The sequence below is a fragment of the Chiloscyllium punctatum genome, chromosome 16 (assembly GCF_047496795.1).
Source record: "Chiloscyllium punctatum isolate Juve2018m chromosome 16, sChiPun1.3, whole genome shotgun sequence".
NCBI lineage: Eukaryota > Metazoa > Chordata > Chondrichthyes > Orectolobiformes > Hemiscylliidae > Chiloscyllium > Chiloscyllium punctatum.
Genome location: NC_092754.1, coordinates 26,590,946 through 26,613,605, shown reverse-complemented (window position 1 = coordinate 26,613,605; position 22,660 = coordinate 26,590,946). Strand labels below are relative to the sequence as shown.

The following is a 22,660-nucleotide window of genomic DNA, read 5'->3' as shown; positions in this document are numbered from 1 at the left end:
AGCCATATTCTAATTGAAAGATATTGAGTGAATCTAGGTGAATCTTTCTCAACTAATTTCTTCCCATCAAGCTTGGCCCAAGCCTTTTACTACAGTCAGTCCGAAATGAACCAGCTGCTTTTCATAACAGACCAGAATCAAAGTATCCTTAATCTGGAAAGATTTCTGGTATAGGTTCTCAGGCTAGCTGAGATCTCGCACAAACTTATGGGTTGGAGTCCAGAGTGAATTTTGTTAAAGACTGGTTCTGCAATCACTGAAACAGCTGCACTGATATCGACCTCCATTAGAACCGGATGGACATTTAACCAGATGTTTGTTTTGATTGATTCTCATTTAGATGTTATGAAGCAATTTAACTGTTCCAAGCCAGATATTGGTGGGCTTTCCAGGGTGTGCACTCTCCTGGATACCAGCCTATGAGCTCTCTTACTCACTTCAGGCCTGGTGGGACTCCTTTGCTGTCTCGAGTCAGCATACCAGCAGCAACTACAACGGCTTGCCAGCCTGCATCCTGAAGAACATTTTAACCGTTTGGCTGAGGCTTGGCTTTATTTTGGCTGCCTTGCCCTGAGTGAGACCATGCAATTGCCTTCACTCAAGCAGTGCTTCACAAGCTCAGTTGGACTGGTGAGGCTGTTCCCTTCCAACAGAATAGTCTGCAATTTATATACTCCACTTGCCACATTTTCCAATGATAAAGCCAGTAGTGCCTGTTGAGGTTCAGTTGGGCTTCAGCTAGTAAGTGCTTTTGCGGGGGTTACATCATTAATCCCACCTACTAAACGATCTCTCAGCATCTCATTTTGGGTTAAACCAAAATCACATGCCTCTGCCAGTTGTCTTAGCTGAGTCAAAAACCCTGATATAGATTCCCCTAGCTCTTGAACTGCTGAATAAAACAGATATCTTCTCAAAATTAAAGGTTGCTTGGGATTGTAATATTCTTTAACTAAATTAGTCAACTCTTGAAAGGTTTTAGTACCTGGGCCTCAGGAAACATTTGACTCCTAATAACCAAAAAAGCTGTAGGTCCACAAGCTCACTGCTCTTCCTTTGCCCCAATGTTATTTACCTGTAATAAATAACATAAACTTTCCACATACTGGGTCCAGTCTTCAACGGCAGCATCAAACGAGTCAAGCTTTCCAAATAACAGCATGATGCCAGAAATACTTACCCTAACCCAAAGGTGATTATTACAAGGGAATTTCTTCAGAGCATGCTTTACTTTCATCACCATTAAAATAACTCCACAGAGGCTTGTATCCCATCACCAAGTCACCCTTTATTTACATGTGAAAAGGTCCTTGACACTGATCCAGATATCTCAAAGTCAGTTCTCTGACACTGCTGTTTTTAATCTGCCAGCCAGGACTCCCTGATTCAACCAGATTAAAAGCCCCAATCAGGGAATTCATGTTCAATGGAGTCCACCTGACTGACCACATTACATCACTACATTGATGAACTTAGTGATGGCAATGTGCTGAATATCAAGAGGAGATGGTTATACCTTCACTTGTTGGAGCTGGTCATACCTGACACTTGTGTGGAACTCTTAAATGGAAGAAAGTACTTGGAATCCAGAGAGTGAAGCACTGTCAGATTTAAACAAAAAAAAACCTAAATGTTTTGTTAAGAAAGTAAAATCTTAACACAGAAATCTTTTACTTCTGACTCTCTGCAGCCAGAGTTTCATCTCTAACCCAAACGGGGGACAGGATTTTTGCCCAGCCCAGCTGAAGATGCCCATTATAGGCATATTTTCATGGTTGTACACTAGTAGCACTCTGTAATCACTTTGATTATAGACTTCACTGTCTGGGAGAGTAAGAAATGTGAGAAGATGGGTTGAGAACTGAGCAGCTTATTTCAGCAAAGTAATTTAATGAGTAAAACCAGGAATAAAGCATTAAGTCAAGGAAAAAGATTCAAGTCATGGTGGCAGAACAAAATGAACATTGCATTAGGATATTAACTATTAATCAACCCTTTCTCAAAAAAAATATAATCCTTTAGAACCCATCTGTAGCTTAACAAGACTCGACACTGTTTCCTGCAATGTGACTTGAACACTGATCGCTTCTCAAAATATTCATAAAGCAAATTAAATTGACCGTAACAGGTTCCATTTCAGAAATATAATGAGATTAAATCTCTGTTGACATATGCTATTCTCTAACAATATTCATTTAAAGTTATTTTGGTGCTATGTATTGCCAGCATTCAATTTTCAATGAGGTTGCAAGGCAGCAGTCAGATGATAAAAGAACTAATATAGGAACCCATTGCAACAGGGACCACGAAGTCGTATGCTGCAAAGATTGAAAACATTTATCAACTCCACTGAATCAGATCTCAAAGAGATTGTCCCACTAACATGCCATCCTGATCATTACTTAGCAACATGTCATTTCCACATACTATCGTGGTTAGGAGTACTTTGCTATATCTTGACAAAGGACACATAACTGTAATACTTCAGTGACAACATAATATGTTAGACAATGAAAATCCAATCTTTGGGTTAAAATCAGTAACATTCCAGCTTTCCCGATTGCTTAATAGGTAAATGAAACATCAATGTAACATTCATCTGCACAGACCAAGATCATCTCAGGACTGATTCTGGTCTATGTTAGCCGATCCAAGCCAGGACACAGTGGCCTTTTTCACAGGATAGGGAAAAGGAGGACAAAATAGGAAAAAAATAAATTCCACTCCTGATTGCTATCCAGTGATATCAATCTGTCCACACTGAGCAAATAAAATTTTAAGTCAGACAATGATGTCCTCCATAGTTGAGCAACCTGCCAACACTCAGTCAAGTTCCCAAGGAAAGAAGGGTCCATTTGGCTATTTATAAGCCCCTTGCTCCTGTACCATCATACACCAACAAAACTTCATTCCCTCAGAAGCAAAGAGGTGAAAGGGTAAAAAAAAAAAATCTAAGGATCCTAATGTTTTGTAATTTTGACATGATCAGCGATTCATTATACATTTAGGACTCCAGTAATTGCTATGCATTCCTTGTTTATGCTGATCATAAAGTCCAGAGCAGAATACTGTCACATTATACAGCTTGGGATCCAACTAATTATAAAAACGTGACATTTCCATGCTAATATTGTACGGGTTGCCAACTTTTCCACAGATTACAACCTCTACTCCTGGTTGATTTTTAATCGCAGCTCCTGTCAAACCCTGTACTTATTAATTTGATTTCACAAGTCTGACACATGCCAATGCAGGTATCCAACTGCAAGTGAACTCAACCCATCCAATAAATGTACAGAGGAACCTCAATTATCTGGTATTCGATTATCCGAATATCGGATTATCTGGCAAGATTGCAAGTTCCCGATGCTTAGCTAAACTATGTTATCCGGCATTCAATTATCCAGAATTTGATTAACTGAATGAAATACTCGGAAGGTTGGTGTGGACTTGTTGGGCTGAAGGGCCTGTTTCCACACTGTAGGGAATCTAATCTAATCTAATCTAACTCCCCGCCAGTTTCCTTCGATAATCGAGGTTCCTCTGTACTTTGGTGCAAAACTGAACAGGAATAAAGAACAGCCATCTTCTAGTCATTGTAGTTCATTCAGCAATTAATAGCTGACTAAGTGTTGCAAGACTGTCAGTGACAACCCAGAATGTCAACATTCATCCATGCTGAACTGATAAGTCATCTTGTTGCCTTAAGCAACCTTTTAACAATTCTCTTGCCCAGACTTCTTGTTGAGTTATTACCAGTTAAGGGATTGGAGAAAACTTTCACACCCATTTGAATACTGGCTGCAATTATGGAACTGCAGGAGTCAGAATATTGCAATGGTTGTGGTGACCCAATACATTTGGCCCAGTGTTGACAAATCACTACCTTCAAGACATATATTAAGAACAGAGTGCTCCAGAGAAGAGGCTGTAGCGACCTCAGCAAGTACTGTAAGGTTCTCAACGGTAGTGTGGTGCAGGGACTAGTCCTGCTGTCACTTGATCTTGATACCAAAGATGTTCAGCCACTCCATTCAGTATGTGCTCTACCTCCAACAGCCCTGCTTTGCCATCAAGCGTTTTTCCATCTGACAAGCGTGGGCCATTGATGCTCTTCATTTTGAAGACAGGCAGGTGCCATGTCTGCTGGAAATCACGAAGTTCCCTGTCAGTGACATCAGTATGCATGTACTGGTCAAATCTGTTCACATTCAGTTAGGGACAATTAGTAGACATTGAATGATTTTTTTTTGCATGCACATCAACAGAAACTATCAAAAGTTATATTTATCCTTCCAAATAACTGTGAAGCTTGTAATGTCATTCCAGTCAAGATGTCACTCCAAAACTATTATAAAACAATGAATTACCCTCAAGGAGAAGAAGAAAAAACAGAAAAGGCATTGAATGTCTATAGCAGTAGCAGTGAGGGGCATTGCAAATAAACTACAATGCATTCAGGCTAAAGAAAAAAGAAAAAAACAATCAACTAAGATTCCCATTTGTTGAACGGTATCCAGTGTCTCTTGCTGAAAAAAGAAAAAATATAATACTGGGTTAGGACAAGATTAGATTTAACTGTGAGGTCTTCTTGGTCAAGCAGTGCGTTGACATTAAGCTCACATGAAAAATGATCACCAAAGTAAACAAGGTTGTTGGTTCCCAGCAGGAGCTGGAGATTTTAGAAGTGGGGAGGGGGCTAGAACTGAAAATGAAAACCAATATTTTAAAATGAAAATGTCCTCCTATTATAGGCAAAAGTACACAGAATTGAAATTTGGCAAAATTGAAGCTTTTCACTGTATTTTACTATGTTGTCCATTGTAGACTACAAGCGTCAATAAATCATCATTCAAAATGTCTTTCAAAATCCTTCAACAGCTGATTGAGAGCATACAACAAATTCAAGTTTGGCCAAAAACTATCACAGATTAAAGTCAAGATAATAAAGCAAAAAGTAAAACTTTGATACATCGGCCCAGATTTTTGTCATGAGTGTGGCAGAAACCATCGGAAACCAGAATTCCCTCCCACTAAATGTGCCCTTTCCGATTTTGACTGACTTCAACACTGCATGGTTCACAGAAACAGCTGCGACACAGAATTTCACAGAATTCCTACAGTGTGGAAACAGGCCCTTCGGCCCAACATGTCCACACCGACCCTCCAAAGAGTAACGCACCCAGACCCATTCCCCTTACCATATTACTCTAAATTTACCCCTGACTAATGCACCTCACCTACACATTCCTGAACACTATGGGCAATTTAGCATGACCAATTCACTTTACCTGCACATCTTTGGATTGTAGGAGGAAACCAAAGCATCCAGAGGAAACTCACGCAAACGCGGGGAGAATGTGCACAGACAGTCACCTGAGGCTGGAATCGAACCTGGGTCCCTGGCACTGTGAGGCAGTGGTGCTAAGCACTGAGCCACCGTGCCGCCCAGCTGTATTCATTTAAATCCCTTTTCAATATCTCAGTTGTCTGCAGTCCAAGATGTGCAGAGCACATTGCTTAAAAAGTGCATTCACTCATTGGAACTGACAAACAACTTTGACTTCAAATATTTCTTTTCGTGATTAATTAAATGGATGTCATTGTATCAAACTTGTTTTTAAAAACTCAGTGGGAGGAACTTCTTTAAAAAAAATAGTAAAGTCAACAATAGACACACAATGTAATTTTATATCAGCATGGTTCTTGAGGTTTGCCCATGTTGTGTATACAGGTGAGTTTACATGAAGGGAGAAGGGATTGTGCGCGCACACATTTGAGAGCAAGAATGGGAGTGTGTGAGTGACTAAATTTGGGGGGGGGTGGGGACTGAAATAAGTACGACATTGGGTGCATGGGCACAAATTAGCATAGGGCTTATAAAATGGCCAAGATGTTGAACACAGGGCAATAAATTAGCATAGGATGTATTAGGAACCAAGGGCAATGGGAGGAAGGAAAAGGATAATAGGGGACATCAAGAGCCATGGAGGTTGGTAGAAGGGCATGGGATTGGCATAGATGCAACATGAAGAATGTGTCGGAGGGGTTGAGAGGTAACAGATGGGGAGATATTTTTAGCTTTATTTAGTTTTTATTAAAGTGCACTGTTGTGCAGGCGCCTGTAATGCCAGACTGTGCCTGCAGCCAATAGATTCTGCTTTTGTTCCAGGGTCACCAGGCCCACCTCTAAACAAACTCTAGATTGAAAACCTAACCTTCTAGGGCATTTATCTTCCCAGGTTGTGTTAGCAGAGTCAGTAAAAGTCTCGTCATTTCTGGGAGCAAGAATCAGTGGCATATAAACTGTGATTTGCTTCATAATCAGAGACACATTAAAGGTTTTTAAATATTAGCTGCCTGGTGAAAGAATTATAATCTGAACTGCTTTGATGATTAAGGATACTTGGTTCCAATCACAATTTTAACAATCTTCTCAGAATCATCCACGATCCGTGACATTTGACTAGGCAAATCGTTGAATGATGAACGATCAGTGAAGGAGAAAAGAAACAAGATGGCATCAGCCTTGTCCTTGCAGGCCTGAGAGAAAGAAAATATATGATTCAAGGATTGCTCACTATAAACAGTACATTCAATAGTGTTTTCAATTTCAGCCAATACCATAACATCTCACTCTTGTATGGTTGACAAGGGCTGTAAAATCATAACCAAAATGCACAGTCACCTCGATTCAGCACACAAAGAAAAGAGTAAAAAAACTGGGCAACTCAAGTGAAGAGTCAAGATCTTCAAATTGAAAATGCAGAGCAAAGTTGAGCTATTGCTACATCACTGCCAAATAGAAACAGAAACAGTACATCAAACCTGTTCCATGGCTGCTAATGTGGTTACATCCTTCCATTTCCAGTAATTTTGCTTAGCACCTCATCTGAACTGAGAGAAAAAGGGAAGAGTACACCATTCAATTACATCAAGGCTATCTTTGACCTTAATTGCACTTCACTACCCGACATGCATATTCTTTGTTCCTCCAAAGCTGAAAAGTGAATTCGTCTCAGACTGGAATATACTGAACAGCTACACAGCCATCAATCCGTAACATAGTGAATTCCACAGGTTTTCAAACCATTAGTGAGATAATTTCTCATCTCTGTCCTAAATGGCTGATCCATTTCACTGAGATTATGCCCCTTATTTCTAGTCTCTCCAGCCAGGAGAAACAGCCTCTCAGCATCTACCTGTCAAATCCTCTCAAGAATCTTTTGTTTCAATGAGATTGCTTGTTATTCTTCTAAACTCCAGTGAATACAAGCCCATTCTACCTAGTCTTTCCTCATAGTAAGCACTCTTATTCCAAGAGCCAATCGAGCAATTTTCATTATGAAGTTGGCATAGGAATTAAAATGAATTTGTAAAGACAAGGGCAGAATTTGACAACTTCAAAATGGGGTCTTAATTAAATTAGTCCACCTGGTCCAATTATCTTATATTCCCTAACCTCACCAGAAAAATACAGCTGGTCTCAATTCCAATTGTGCAGCATTATGGAAGTCAAGCACTTTATTATTAAAACATTTTTCAGACAGTGCAAACTTCATTTTGCTACAATGTTTGGTTATGCTTTTCTAAAGCATATTCTTTAAAGCTACAATATTAAAAAGTTAGGTTTTCAAGTATAAATTGGATACAGATTTAATTAGGCAAAAGTAGAAGCAGCAGATGCTGAATATATTATTCAAATAAGCCTTTCAACCTGAAGACATTAGAGAAAAATATGATTCAATCAAAATGCCTCAAGTACTAAAGTCATCAAATTGAGTGCTATGACAAAGCTCAGTGCCCAGACACCAGCTAAGCTCAATTAACAGCACTCCTGTTTCTTAGTCAGCAAATTGTAGATTGAAGTATCACTCATGCCAAAAACCTAGTATAATGCTGAGGGATACACATGGCATTAAACAAAGGCCCCTTCGGACCTGTTTACTGGTTTGGACTATTTATCTAAATACTGCCTACAGAGCATCATATAATATAAAACATAGCTTGGTTGAAACTCATTAACATTTTCACATAAATACAGGATATCAGTCCAAAGTTTTTCAGGGGATTCACTAAAACTAAAGCATAAGGGTTATCACTGGATATAAACATTTCACTCGGATTTTCAGAAAACACTTGTATTTGCAAAGCTTTTAAGGATTTAACGACACACACAAGTTATGGGTAAACAGTTGCCATTCAGGATCAGAGTGTACATAGAACAAAGGTCCTCAATGTTGTGCCGACCTTTTATCTGACTCTAAAATCAAACTAACCTCCATACCCTTCATTTTATTCTCATCCATGTGCTTACCCATGTGTAGCTGACTTTCTTTGTTCTATTTGGGGCACCATAGAATAGAAAGCTTGCTGTGATACCCACTGCTTACAAAACCAAAAGATGATATGGAACACTCTGCTGTTTATAATATCATAAAAGTTGCTGGTGGATCAAGCTAGATGAATTAACTAAGAAATGCCAGATAAGATTTTTAACTGGGGGGAGGCAGTGGCCTAATGATATTAGCTACAGATCCAGGTAGTGTTCTGGTGTTTAGATCCCATCATGGCAGGCAGTGGAATTTGAATGAAATAAAAATCTGAAATTAAGAGTGATGATGATGATGATGATGATGATGATAACCATGAATCCATTGTCGCTTTCTGGAAAAACCCATCTGTTTCACTAATATCCTTTAGAGAAGGAAAGTGCCATCCTTACCTGGTCTGGCCTACACCTGATTCCAGACCCCCTGCAATTACAGATGGGCAATAAATACTTGCCTAGCCAGCGAAACCCCAACCCACGAATGAATACAAAATAAGCAGGGTGCAACCAAAGCTTCATCGATTTGCAATACCATCATCAAAACTCTTATTTAATTTGTGTTGCATGCATAGTTTTAAGGTGCTTGATAAAGCACCACATAATAGTCTTGTTAACAAAACTGAAACCTATGGTGTTAAATGCATAGTTGCAATGTGAATACAAAATTGGCTGAAAAAAAGAGTAGTGCTGAACAGTTATTTATCAGACTGGGAGGTATAAGCAATAGTATCCCCAGGGATCAGTATTAGGACTACTATATGGTTTTGATATACAGAATCCCTACAATGTGGAAGCAAGTCATTTGGTCCATTGAGTCCACTCTAACCCTCCAAAGAAGCATGTTAATGATATTAAAGCTATTGCACTTTTTGTTATATGTTAATGACAGAGGCTGGTGCTGAGGGCATCATTCTAAGTTTGTAGCTAACACAAAACTTGGAAGTGTATCAACGATGATAGTGGCAAACATCAGGAGGACATAGACAAGGCAGACATACAGCAGCTAAAAATAATGCTGTGCAGTAAGGAATTTTAGAAGGAAAATAGAGAAGTAATATACACTGCACTAAATAATTTGATTTATTTATAGAAATCTTTGAAACCAAAAAAAAGTTTAAAATATGAGATCATGAACGTTATAAATAGAGGCTGAGAGTACAAAATATAGGAAGTTATGCTCAACCCATTATAAATGACTGGTTAGGCCTCAAACCTAAAGAACTGCATTCAATTCTGGGCACCATATTTTAGTATGCGTATCAAACCATGAAGATGATGTAAATGAGATTTACTAAATTGTACCATGGCTGAGGGACTTCTGTTATATAGTATGTGTAAAGAATCCATGACTATTCGCTTAAGAGAAATACAGATTAAGATTTCATTAACATGTTCAAAATTATGATGAGTTATGACAAAGAGATAGGGACAAACCTTTTCCACTGGCAGCAAGGGAATCCGTAACCCAAAAGATTCAGATTTAAGATCATTGGCAAAAAAGACAAGGGAGAAACTCAAGAATAATTATTTTCTTAATCAATTGTGAAGATCTAGAAGATACTGCCTAAAAAAGATGGAGAAGTAGTTTCAGAAGTGACTTTCAAAGAGAATTTGATAAATACTCAAAGTGTGCAGGACTGTGGACAAAGAATTGGACAGTGGAACACTAATTGCATAATTTGGAGATGCCGGTATTGGACTGAGGTGTACAAAGTTAAAAATCACAAAACAAGGTTATAGTCTAACAGGTTTAATCGGAAGCACTAGCTTTTGGAGCGCTGCTCCTTCATCAGGTGGTTGTGGAGTAGATGATTGCAAGACACAGAATTTAAATCAAAAGTTTACAATGTGATGTAACTGAAATTATACATTGAATAATACCTTGATTGTTTATTAAGTCTCTCATATGTTAGAATGACCATGTTAGTTTCACTTCTTTCATATGTAAATCGCAAAACTTTTTTTAAAAAGGAGAGGCCGATAGCCAAGTTTGGTACCCATAGGGATGACCTCAACCTGGACCTTGGGTTCATGTCACACTACAGGTGACGCCATTGCACTATACACAGACACTCCTACACACACACATGCACCCTCTCACGGACTTATACCCCTTTACACACACACCCACATGCACACATACATATTTAAGGTTTTGGGGTAATTTGTACTTGCAAAGTTACATTATACTTTGCTCAAAAACTGCATGAATCCATGTAAGATTCTGTTAATTCATTTTTTAGATTAGAATCAGTCTAAACATTATGGCATAGACAGCAGCACACAGAGGTGCTAATACTCAATATATTATCTGGGCTGACACCAATTGTTAAAGTTCACTTGAGAATGTCCCAATTTTTAAAAAAACGTTTTGTGATTTACATATGAAAGAAGTGAAACTAACATGGTCATTCTAACAGATAAGACACTCAACAAATAATCAAGGTATTTTTCAATGTATAATTTCAGTTACATCACACTCTAAACTTTTGCTATAAATTCTGTGTCTTACAATTGTGTACTCCACAACCACCTGAAGGAGCAGTGCTCCGAAAGCTAGTGGTTCCAATTAGACCTGTTGGACTATAACCTGGTGTTGTATGATTTTAACTAATCGCATGGCTCTTTTAAAAGCTGGTATAGAAGCTACTTAATGATCTCCTTCTGTGGTGTATGAGTTTCAAGTAAATCGGAGAGCTGAAGTAGTGATTGGGGATGACTCTCCTTGTAATTTTTTTTCTCCTCCCCATTAAGTAAAAGCAGCTGTGTTCTGCTGGTATCTAACATGCTGATTCCAGCAGTGTGAAGAGGAGTACTATGTAGGGAATAGTAGGCACATCTCCTGAAACATTGAGTAAGGATTACAAAATGCTATTCCTTTCTAAAATAACCTTTCTCCTTTCAAAGCTGCTCACTCTAATAAGAATATGGGTTCCATGGGCACGAGCCACCTCCAAGACACAGCTAATCTTGGCCAATGGCCAAGCTTCATTAGCACAGTCAACCATTGAAAGAAAAGAAACAGGGTCTTACTCGGTGAAAAAAGCAGACCTCCAAAACTACATTTTTAGATGCTAAATTATACTTTTGGTTTAGAGTTTGCCAACTGCTTATCATATTTGTGCGTAAAATGAAGAATGCACCTCCAACAATCAATCTATATATTTCTTTATCTAATAGTTTTGATGCTTTCTTACTGCAAGAATGTGGTCAAATTTCTTCAGGGAGGCCTCACCGCAGTCCCAGAACTGAAAGCGAAACATGATCACTCGACCGCTCTCCACCAGCTTTGCTGGCCAATAAACTGTCCTTGTCTGAATTCCTGAATTTAAGACAATCATGAGATTTTATCATTAAAACAAAAATAGATATTCCAATGGAACCCCAAATATTTTGGGATTTTTTTTCTAATTTTAGGATTTTACTGAAAAATAAAATCAGAGCACAGCATCTTGAAGATACTTCAACAAACACCGCTGTACAACAGTGCTTCCAGAATCTTTGCCCACTGTGACCACATTTCGAGGCTTGAAAATCATCATAACCTCTCAATGGGCTATGAATGGGGGAAAAGACTCTTAACAGCAGGGAAGGCAGCCGGCCATTGCAGTCTGAGAGCTCAGGACCCCAGAGGTTCTGGCTGATGACCATGCTTAGGATCCTAACCTCCATTTCAAGGAGATCTGCTGTATAGCACAGTACTCTGCACATGCACAAAGTTAATACACCTCTGTTTAAAAACCCACAAGATATACTGAGTCCAATACACTGTGTACACATGTATGAACAAAATAATATTGAATCCATATTTACATGTGGCTAGCACGGAAATAGTGATCCATATATGCATTGAAACATATGCACACTGGAGTATACATACACACATATATGGAAATAGGCTGGAGCATCACCTGTGGTCTCATGATGAACATTGGAAATTTCTAAACCAGCAAACTTTGCAATTGCTGCTGTTTTTCCTACTCCACTCTTCCCAGACAGAAAGATCTTGTAACTAGCAATGTCAGGTGCAATCTGTGGAGGGAGCATCGGCCGTTCAAGTAATCCTAGAGGTAAACACACTCATATCAATGCTACCAGCACAAATATTAAGAGGAACAGACACTAACATGTTGACCTGGCAATAGATAGTGCTAGTCTGGATTCGATCAATCCACATTTCCAAAAATTACAACTTTCATCAGTTATTCAAAATGCTCCCAAGCTCAAACCATTGTAAGGAGGTCAGTTGCTCTGGTAAAAATGTTTCTAACCACGACAGACAGCAATGATGCAAATAACGAACTAAAAGGTTGGTTCGAACTTCAGGATAAATGCACCAAAAACAATCTGATTGGATGACTGCAACCTGTCTAAAACATAGCTAAACTAGACTAAACTAGCTGTTTGTGTATTGTGCTGTGCTCATGCCCCCTGCATTTGTAAGTATGGCACCTTCTCCTCTTGCCTCTAAAATCTGCAGTGAGAAGATATTGGAAGGATAAAATGTGATAACACCACACACCAAGGACGTACGGCTAGAAAATGGGAAGCCTCCAGAAATTAGATAACATAAGTCCAGAGACAGTATATTCCTGTTAGGGTGAAAGGAAAAGCTGGTAGGTATAGGGAATGCTGGATAACTACAGAAATTGAGGGTTTGGTTAACAAAGTGAAGGAAGCATATATCAGGTATAGACAGGAGAGATTGACTGAATCCTTAGAAGAATATAAAGAAAGTAGGAGTATACTTAAGAGGGAAATCAGGAGGGCAAACAGGGGACATGAGATAGCTTTGGCAAATAGAATTAAGGAGAATCCAAAGGGTTTTTACAAATATATTAAGGACAAAAAGGTAACTAGGGAGCAAATAGGGTCCCTCAAAGATCAGCAAGGCAACCTTTGTGTGGTGCCGCAGGTGGTGGGGGAGATACTAAAGGAGTAATTTTCATCAGTGTTTTCAGTGGAGAAGGACGTGGAAGATAGAGAATGTGGGGAAATAGATGGTGACATCTTGAAAAATGTCCACATTAGAGAGGAGGAAGTGCTGGATGTCTTGAAACACAAAGGCGGATAAATCCCCAGGACCTGATCAGGTGTACCCTAGAACTCTGTGGGAAGCTAGAGAAGTGATTGCTGGGCCTCTTGCTAAGGTATTTGTATCAATAGTTACGGGTAAGGTGTCAGAAGATTAGAGGTTGGCTAACGTGGTACCATTATTTAAGAAAGGTGGTAAGGACAAGCCAGGGAACTATAGACCAGTGAGCCTGACGTTGGTGCAGGGCAAGTTGTTGGAGGGAATTCTGAGGGACAGGATTTACACATATTTGGAAAAGGAAGGACTGATTAGGGATAGCCAATATGGCTTTATGCGTGGGAAATCATGTCTCACAAACTTGATTGAGTTTTTTGATAAAGTAACAAAGAGGATTGATGGATGGCAGAGTGGTGGATGTGATCTATATGGACTTCAGTAAGGCATTCGACAAGGTTTCCCATGGGAGACTGGTTGGCAAGGTTAGGTCACATGGAATACAGGGAGAACTAGCCATTTGGACACAGAACTGGCTCGAAGGTAGAAGACAGAGGGTGGTGGTGGAGGGTTGTTTTTCATACTGGAGGCTGTGGCCAATGGAGTGCCACAAGTATCAGTGCTGAGTCCACTACTTTTCGTCATTTTTATAAATTATCTGGATGTGATCAAAGGAGGTATCGTTAGTAAGTTTGAAGATGACACCAAAATTGGAGGTGTATTGGACAACAAAGAAGGTTACCTCAGATTACAACAGGATCTTGATCAGATGGGCCAATGAGAAGTGGCAGATGGAGTTTAATTTAGATAAATGCAAGGTGTTGCAGTTTGAGAAAGTAAATCTTAGCAGGACTTACACACTTAATGGTCAGGTCCTATTGAGTTTTGCTGAACAAAAAGACCTTGGAGTGCAGGTTCATAGCTCCTTGAAAGTAGAATCGCAGGTAGATAGGATAGTGAAGGAGGCGTTTGGTATGCTTTGCTTTATTGGTCAGAGCATTGAGTATAGGAGTTGAGGGGTACAGCAGTTGCAGCTGTACAGGATGTTGGTTAGGCCACTTTTGGAATATTGCATGCAATTCTGGTGTCCTTCCTATCGGAAGGACGTTGTGAAACTTGAAAGGGTTCAGAAAGGTCCTTACAAGGATGTTGCCAGGGTTGGAGGATTTGAGCTACAGGGAGAGGCTGAATAGGCTGGGCATGTTTTCTCTGGAGTGTCGAAGGCTGAGTGGTGACTTTACAGAGGTTTATAAAATCATGAGGGGCATGTATAGGGTAAACAGACAAAGTATTTTCTCTGGGGTGGGACAGTCCAGAACTAGGGGGCATAGGTTTAGGGTGAGAGGGGCTTAAGGTGCAACTTTTTCACGCAGAGGGTGATGCGTGTATGGAATGAGCTGCCAGAGGAAGTGGTGGAGGCTGGTACAATTGCAACATTTAAAAGGGATCTGGATGGGTATATAAATAGGAAGGGTTGAGAGGGATTTGGGCCAAGTACTGGCAAATGTGACTAGATTAGGTTCGGATATCTGGTCAACACGGACAAGTTGGACCGAAGGGTCTGTTTCTGTGCTGTACATCTCTATGACTCGAAGTGTGAAATCACCACACTCCCTGGATCAAGGAAGCTGTGGAAAGGAATTAAACAAGTTAAATTCTTAATAATGTAGTTTAAAAAGACCAGCTTGTCTTTTCATGGCCTTTCTTTCAGTTGACTTCATGGCAAATCTTTTTATACTTACCAAATACTTTCCTCTTGTTTCTGCGCAAGATGCTGGCCAGATATTCCCGGCCATCCACAGAGTTGAGCCAATCAGCTGTAACTAGAGACCCTGACTTCACAAGAACTGCCATTTCTTGGGTGTGGAACTCAAGGACATCGCATTTCCATCAGAAAACACCCTGAAAAATCAAACAACTATTACTGTTAAAATTGCATTTCTTGATGTATGTAAATAAATGGTGCAATGGCTAGGATGGTGATTGGTCATTTCTTTGACCAGAATTCATGCCAAAGCAAAACAAATGTAATTCGTACAAAGTTACCCATTGCCCAGCACCAATTAGCAATCCCAGAGTGATCCTAGGGATTGGAGATTTCTTTGAATTATATCTCTGTCTCAAGCACCTTAACAACTAATATTTATAAACATTCTTGCAAATATTAAAAGAATGAACAAAGGTTCCAATGCCAATAGCGATTTCCTCTACTGGTCACTAGGACTTCTCATTGAATATTACCATTTGTTCAAGATAGCCAATTTATTGTTCAATTTGCAAGTTACATTTTTACCCTTTCTACCCAAAAACGCTCCCTTTAGGTATACTGGCAAATTGCAATTAAGACACTTCACCGAGACCTCAGACATCTACCACAATAAACTCTGTTACTTTCTACTGGAATTTCCTGTCAGCTCTAACAAAAAGCTGGGGCTTTTATGGCAGCTTATTAAGTAAATGTACAACTTGATAACAGTAAACCAGAAGGGCCCAGATTGTACCCCTGACATATAACAACCATTCAATGTGCAGCAACTGCAATGATAACATTTGACACACATCACTGGAGTGACGAAAGGGAAGAAGGGAAATCAATCTTCAGTGACCTACGTTGAAAGAGGAACATGTACAAACAGGAGATGAGGACAAAATCAAAGGTGTTGCCCATTATAGAATTACCAGCCTGGAGAACATTACAATCATGCAGTCTGGAGAAGCCAAAAATATGATCAGCCAGAGCAAACATTTTATAAAGAGTGAAGCAGTCACCCTTTTTAATGGAGCTGACACAGTTGGAAGATTAGCTGGGGTCAACTAGGATGCTGAGGCTGTGAAAGTTCTGGCTAAGCCTGAGAGACTAGCTGAGGAGGAGCTTGAAATATAAAACTGAAAGTCAGCAGTGGATACAAAGAGGAGGAAATGCATGCAAAGGAGAGAGGATGAGCAGGGTTAATGGGACAGGATCAGTTGGCCAACCAACATAAATCAGATTAGTGCCAATGGCACGAGGTCCATTCCTAGTTCTGGTTGAGGTGGACGGCAATATGCTTCCTCTTAGTGATGGAGGCTGCAGTGCTCGGGTTGGAGCTGCCTTTGGGCATGGAAATGAAGAAAAATAAGTCATGGTCTAATGACAGAAATGCAGTAGTCAACCTGCTGCTGCAAGCATTTCCAAACAACAACAAAAGAACAACATCTCTTTTTGTGATGTAACCCCTCTATTTAAGAAGGGGGCAGAAAGAAAACCAGGAATTATAGACCAGCCAGCCGAACACTGGTAGTGCGGAAAATGCTCGAGTCCATTATAAAGAATTTACTAGCTAAGCATTTGGAAATAATGTCAGATTCAGACAGAGTCAGGAATTCTTTGAGGACCTAACTAGTAGAGTCAATGAAGGGGAGCCAGAGATGTGTTTTATTTGGAACTCCAGAAGGCTTTTGACAAAGGGTTCACGCAAGAATTAGAGTGCAAAAATAAAGCGCAAAGGTTTGGAAATAGTGCATTGAGATGGATAGAAAACTGGCTGGCAGACAGGAAATAAAAAGCAGGATTAAATGGGCCTTTTCCTTAACGATAGGCAGTGACTAGTCGGTTACTGCAGGGATCAGCACTATGATCCCAGCCATTCACAGCAGAAATGAATGATTTGAATAATGGGCATTTCAACTGCACTTACCCCCACTCTCCCCGCAGCCCTTAATTCCTTGCGTGATCAAGAATTTATCAATCTCTGCCTTGAAGAAATTTAATGTCCCAGCCTCCACTGCGCTCTGTGGCAATAAATTCCACATGTCCACCACTCTGGCTGAAGAAATGTCTCCTCATTTTTGTTCTAAATTGACCGCCTCTAACTCTAAGTTTGTGCCCACGGGTCCAAGTCTCCCCAACTTACAGAAACAACTTCCTAGCGTCCACCCTTTCTAAGCCATGCATTATCTTGTGAGTTACTATGAGATCTCCCCTCAACCTTCCAAACTCTAATGAATATAATCCCAGGATTCTCAGCCGTTCATTGTATGTTAGGCCTACCATTCCAAGGATCATCTGTGTGAATCTCCCTGGACACAGTCCAGTGCCAATATGTCCTTCCTGAGGTGTGGGGCCCAAAATTGGACACTATTCTAAAAGGGGCCTAAGTAGAGCTTTATAAATTCTCAGAAGCATATCGCTGCTTTTATATTCTAACCCTCGAGGTAAATGACAACATTACATTTGCTTTCTTAATCACAGACACAACCTGCAAGTTAACATATAGAGAATCCGGAACTAGCGCTCCAAGATCCCTTTGTATTTTGCCTTTATGAATTTTCTCAACGTTTAGAAAATAGTCCATGTCTATGTTCTTTTTTCCAAAATGCAAGACCTCGAATTTGCTCACGTTGAATTTCATCAGCCACTCTATTAAACTGTCTAAATCTTTCTGCAGCCTCCTCAGTACTAACTGCCTATCCACCTAATTGTGTATCATCGGCAAACTTTGCCAGAATGCCCCCTTTATCCAGATCATTAATATATAAAGTGAACAGCTGCGGCCCCAATACTAAACCCTTCGGGACACCGCTTGTCACCAGCTGCTGTTCCAAAAAAGAATCTTTTTATTCCAACTGTCTGCCTTCTGTCAGACAGCCAATCCTCAATCCATGCAAGGAGCTCACCTCGAACACCATGGGCCCTCACCTTACTCAGCAGCCTCCCGTGAGGCACCTTATCAAAGGCCTTTTGGAAGTCTAGATAAATAACATCCACTGGGTTTCCCTGGTCTAACCTACTTGTCACCTCTTCAAAGAATTCTAACAGGTTTGTCAGGCATGACCCCCCCCCCACCCCCCTTACTAAATCCATGCTGACTTGTTCTAATTTGACCCTGCAATTCCAAGAATTTAGAAATTTCATCCTTAACTATGGATTCTAGAATTTTACCAACAACCCAGGTTAGGCTAATTGGCCTTGAATTTTCCATTTTTTGTCTTGATCCTTTCTTGAACAAGAGGGTTACAAGAGCAATTTTCCAATCATCTGGGACTTTCCCTGATTCCAGTGACTTTTGAAAGATCACAACCAATGCCTCTGCTATTCCTCAGCCACCTCCCTCAGAACACTAGGATGTAACCCATTGGGGCCAGGACATTTCTCAATTTTTAGACCTTTTAACTTTTCTAGCACTCTCTCTTTTGTAATGGCTACCATATTCAACTCTGCCCCCGACTCTCCTTAATTTTGGTATATTACTCATGTCTCCCACAGTGAAGACTGATGCAAAGTACTTATTACGTTCTTCAACTATTTCCTTATTTCCCAGCACTAGCCTTCCTGCATCAATTTGGAGTAGCCCAATGTCTACTTTTACCTCTTGTTTGTTCCTTACGTATTGAAAGAAACTATTACTATCATTTCTTCTCCTTCCTTATTCCTCTCTTTGTTGTCCTCTGTTTTTATAGTCTTACCAATCTTCTGATTTCACAGTGCTCTTGGCCACATTATAGGCTCTCTCTTTTTCTTTGATACATTTCCTGACTTCCTTTGTCAGCCATGGCTGTCCAATTCCAGCGCCCCCCCCCCCCAGGATAATCTTTCTTTTCTTTGGGATGAACCTCTGTACTGTGTCCTCAATTACACCCAGAGACTCCTGCCATTGTTGCTCTACTCTCTTCCCCGCTAAGCTCTGCTTCCACTTGATTTTCATCAGTTCCTCTCTCAGGCCCCTATAATTACCTTTATTTAACTGTAACACCATTACATCTGATTTTGCCTTCTCTCTTTCAAACTGCAGTCTGAACTCTACCATATTATGCTTGCAGCCTCCTAAGTGTTTCCTTACTTTAAAGATCTTTTATAAAGTCTGGCTCATTACATAGCACTAAGTCCAGAATAGCCTGCTCCCTTGTGGGCTCCATCAGAAGCTGTTCCAAAACACCATCCTGTAAGCATTCCGTGAATTCCCTTTCTTTGGATCCAGTCCACCTGCATATTGAAGATCCTATGATTACCATGACCTTGCCTTTCTGACATGCCCTATCTAGTTCCCAGTACGTCTTGTGCCCCTGGACCTGACCACTGTTAGGAGGTCAGTACATCACTCCCATTATGGTTTTTTTGCCTTTGTAGTTCCTCAACTCCACCCACACAGACTCCACATCCTCGGACCCCATGTCATTCAGTGCCATAGATTTAATTTCATTCTTAACTAACAAGGCAACCCTGCCCCTCTACCCATTTCCCTGTCTTTTTTTGATAAGTTGTAAATCCTTGGATGTTTAACTACAAATCCTGAACCCCCTGCAACCACTCTCTGTGATGCCTATCATAGTCATTCATGATGATTTGTGCTGTTAATTCATCTACTTTGTTATGAATATGAGCATTCATGTAAAGCACCTTAATGCTAATTTTCTTATCCTCGTGATTTTCAACATATCTAGTGATATGTCCTAAGTTATCCTTCCTTTTTGCTTCATTCCTAGTCTGCCTTGAACTTAAACCCTGCACATATGCTAACCTGCTGCTTATCTTTCTACTTAACTCAATACTCCCTGTCGCTTTCCCTTTTCCTTCCCCCTCAAACTCATAAGTTTAAAGTCCTAGTGACCACCCTATTTATCCTTTTGGCTAGAACACTGATTCCAGATCGGTTCAGGTGGAATCCGCCCTATTGGCACAGATCCCCCCAGTTCCAAAACTGATGCCAATGTCCCATGAAACGGAATCCCTCTTTCCCACAACAATCTCTTAGCTGCATGCTTCCTTCCCTAATTTTCTTATCCCTCCACCAATTAGCATGTGGCCTGGGCAGTAATCCAGAGATTATGACCCTCAAGGACCTGTTCTTCAATTTCCTTCCTACTGGATGTTTTGCTACAATTTTACACTGCCTTGGTGAGAACACACCTGGATGTAGGCTTGCTCACTGAGCTGCAAGGTTCAGTTCCAGACATTTCATCACCCTACTAGGTAACATCTTTAGTGGGCCTCCAGGCGAAGCACTGCTGATGATTCCTGCTTTCTATTTATATGTTTGGGTTTCTTTGGGTTGGTGATGTCATTTCTGGTGGTGATGCCGTTTCCTGTACTTTTTCTCAGGGGTGGTAGATGGGGTCTAACTCGATGTGTTTGTTGATAAGAGTTCCGGTTGGAATGCCGCGCTTCTAGGAATTCTCGTGCATGTCTCTGTTTGGCTTGTCCTAGGGTGGATGTGTTGTCACAGTCGAAGCGGTGTCCTTACTTATCTGTGTGTAAGGATACTAGTGAGAGGGGGTCATGTTGTTTTGCGGCTAGTAAATGTTCATGGATCCAGGTGGCTAGCTTTCTGCCTGTTTGTCCAATGTAGTGTTGGTTACAGTTCTTGCATGGTATTTTGTAAATGATATTAGTTTTGCTTGTTGTCTGTATAGGGTCTTTCAAGTTCATTAGCTGCTGTTTTAATGTATTGGTGGGTTTGTGGGCTACCATGATGCCAAGGGGTCTGAATAGTCTGGCAGTCATTTCCAAGATGCCTTTGATGGTGGGGAGAGTGGCTCGGGTTTCTGGACGTGTTTTGTCTGCTTGTTTGGGTTTGTTGCTGAGAAATCTGTGGACTGTGTTCATTGCCTGAACCGCATTCCCTGAACCAGTCCCATCAACCCCCCGCATTCCCTGAGCCAGTCCCATCAACCCCCCGCATTCCCTGAGCCAGTCCCATCAACCCCCCGCATTCCCTGAGCCAGTCCCATCAACCCCCCGCATTCCCTGAGCCAGTCCCATCAACCCCCCGCATTCCCTGAGCCAGTCACATCAACCCCCCCCATCCCATGAACTATTCCCATCAACCCCCCCCCGTCCCCTGAACCAGTCCCATCAACCCCCCCCCGTCCCCTGAACCAGTCCCATCAACCCCCCCGTCCCCTGAACCAGTCCCATCAACCCCCCCCGTCCCCTGAACCAGTCCCATCAACCCCCCCGTCCCCTGAACCAGTCCCATCAACCCCCCCCGTCCCCTGAACCAGTCCCATCAACCCCCCCGTCCCCTGAACCAGTCCCATCAACCCCCCCCGTCCCCTGAACCAGTCCCATCAACCCCCCCGTCCCCTGAACCAGTCCCATCAACCCCCCCCGTCCCCTGAACCAGTCCCATCAACCCCCCCGTCCCCTGAACCAGTCCCATCAACCCCCCGCATTCCCTGAACCAGTCCCATCAACCCCCCCGTCCCCTGAACCAGTCCCATCAACCCCCCCCGTCCCCTGAACCAGTCACATCAACCCCCCCCATCCCATGAACTATTCCCATCAACCCCCCCCGTCCCCTGAACCAGTCCCATCAACCCCCCCCGTCCCCTGAACCAGTCCCATCAACCCCCCCGTCCCCTGAACCAGTCCCATCAACCCCCCCGTCCCCTGAACCAGTCCCATCAACCCCCCCCGTCCCCTGAACCAGTCCCATCAACCCCCCCCGTCCCCTGAACCAGTCCCATCAACCCCCCGCATTCCCTGAACCAGTCCCATCAACCCCCCGCATTCCCTGAACCAGTCCCATCAACCCCCCCGTCCCCTGAACCAGTCCCATCAACCCCCCCCGTCCCCTGAACCAGTCACATCAACCCCCCCCATCCCATGAACTATTCCCATCAACCCCCCCCGTCCCCTGAACCAGTCCCATCAACCCCCCCCGTCCCCTGAACCAGTCCCATCAACCCCCCCGTCCCCTGAACCAGTCCCATCAACCCCCCCCGTCCCCTGAACCAGTCCCATCAACCCCCCCGTCCCCTGAACCAGTCCCATCAATCCCCCCGTCCCCTGAACCAGTCCCATCAACCCCCCCCGTCCCCTGAACCAGTCCCATCAATCCCCCCGTCCCCTGAACCAGTCCCATCAACCCCCCCCGTCCCCTGAACCAGTTCTAATAAAGCCCCAGTGACAATCACCAGGTTAGTCTGTGTTGGACTCACGAAGGTTTTCCGATTGACGGTTGGTCGATGATCCCTGCGGCCCACAACCTGCCCTGAATCCGCGGCCTGCTGGCCATCTCCATGGTAACCGCCCCGGAGACCTTGCGTCTGACGTCAGCGCGCCATCCCTGGTGTCACAAGCGGCTGCGCCGAACATGCGCGGTTTCCATGGAGACCGTCTGACCCCGATCGCTTTCGGCTCTCTCCCTGAAAATGGTGTTTGTAGCTAATTGTGACCCTGAGGTCACTGCATACCAACAAGTTAAAAAAATTTAGAGAATGCAAGCAGCAAAAAAAAGAAAGATACTTGCATTTAGGTAGTGGCTCACAAATCCTTAAGATGTAGCACAAGGATGAGGGGGAGAAATACAAAAGTGCTG

The 22,660-nt window shown here is 41.9% G+C and overlaps 1 protein-coding gene across 2 annotated transcripts; it reads right to left on the bottom strand.

Annotated features, from left to right (window-relative positions):
• Positions 1–1,854: 1,854 nt before the first annotated feature.
• On the bottom strand, positions 1,855–22,404 carry cplane2 (ciliogenesis and planar polarity effector 2). Of its 2 annotated transcripts, none has more exons than XM_072586546.1 (6): positions 22,281–22,404; positions 15,104–15,263; positions 12,244–12,396; positions 11,530–11,654; positions 6,407–6,543; positions 1,855–4,201 (listed from the first exon to the last, which is right to left on the bottom strand). In XM_072586546.1, exons 2-6 carry the CDS (start codon positions 15,213–15,215, stop codon positions 3,961–3,963), a joined length of 768 nt encoding a protein of 255 aa, XP_072442647.1. In that variant the 5' UTR covers positions 15,216–15,263; positions 22,281–22,404; the 3' UTR covers positions 1,855–3,960. The 2 variants fall into 2 exon arrangements, with proteins under 2 accessions (XP_072442647.1, XP_072442648.1); XM_072586547.1 differs by having other exon boundaries at positions 22,257–22,371.
• Positions 22,405–22,660: the final 256 nt, after the last annotated feature.

Bases quoted from the DNA above. Each gene is read 5' to 3' on its own strand.
- cplane2 (XM_072586546.1), bottom strand. From the start codon at position 15,215: ATGGCAGTTCTTGTGAAGTCAGGGTCTCTAGTTACAGCTGATTGGCTC. The intron at 11,655-12,243 runs GTGATGCTCCAG...TCTTAAATTCAG, and splicing joins TGTTCATCATGAGACCACAG to GAATTCAGACAAGGACAGTT. The intron at 4,202-6,406 runs GTATCCTTAATC...GAATGTGAACAG, and splicing joins AAAATTGTGATTGGAACCAA to ATTTGACCAGTACATGCATA.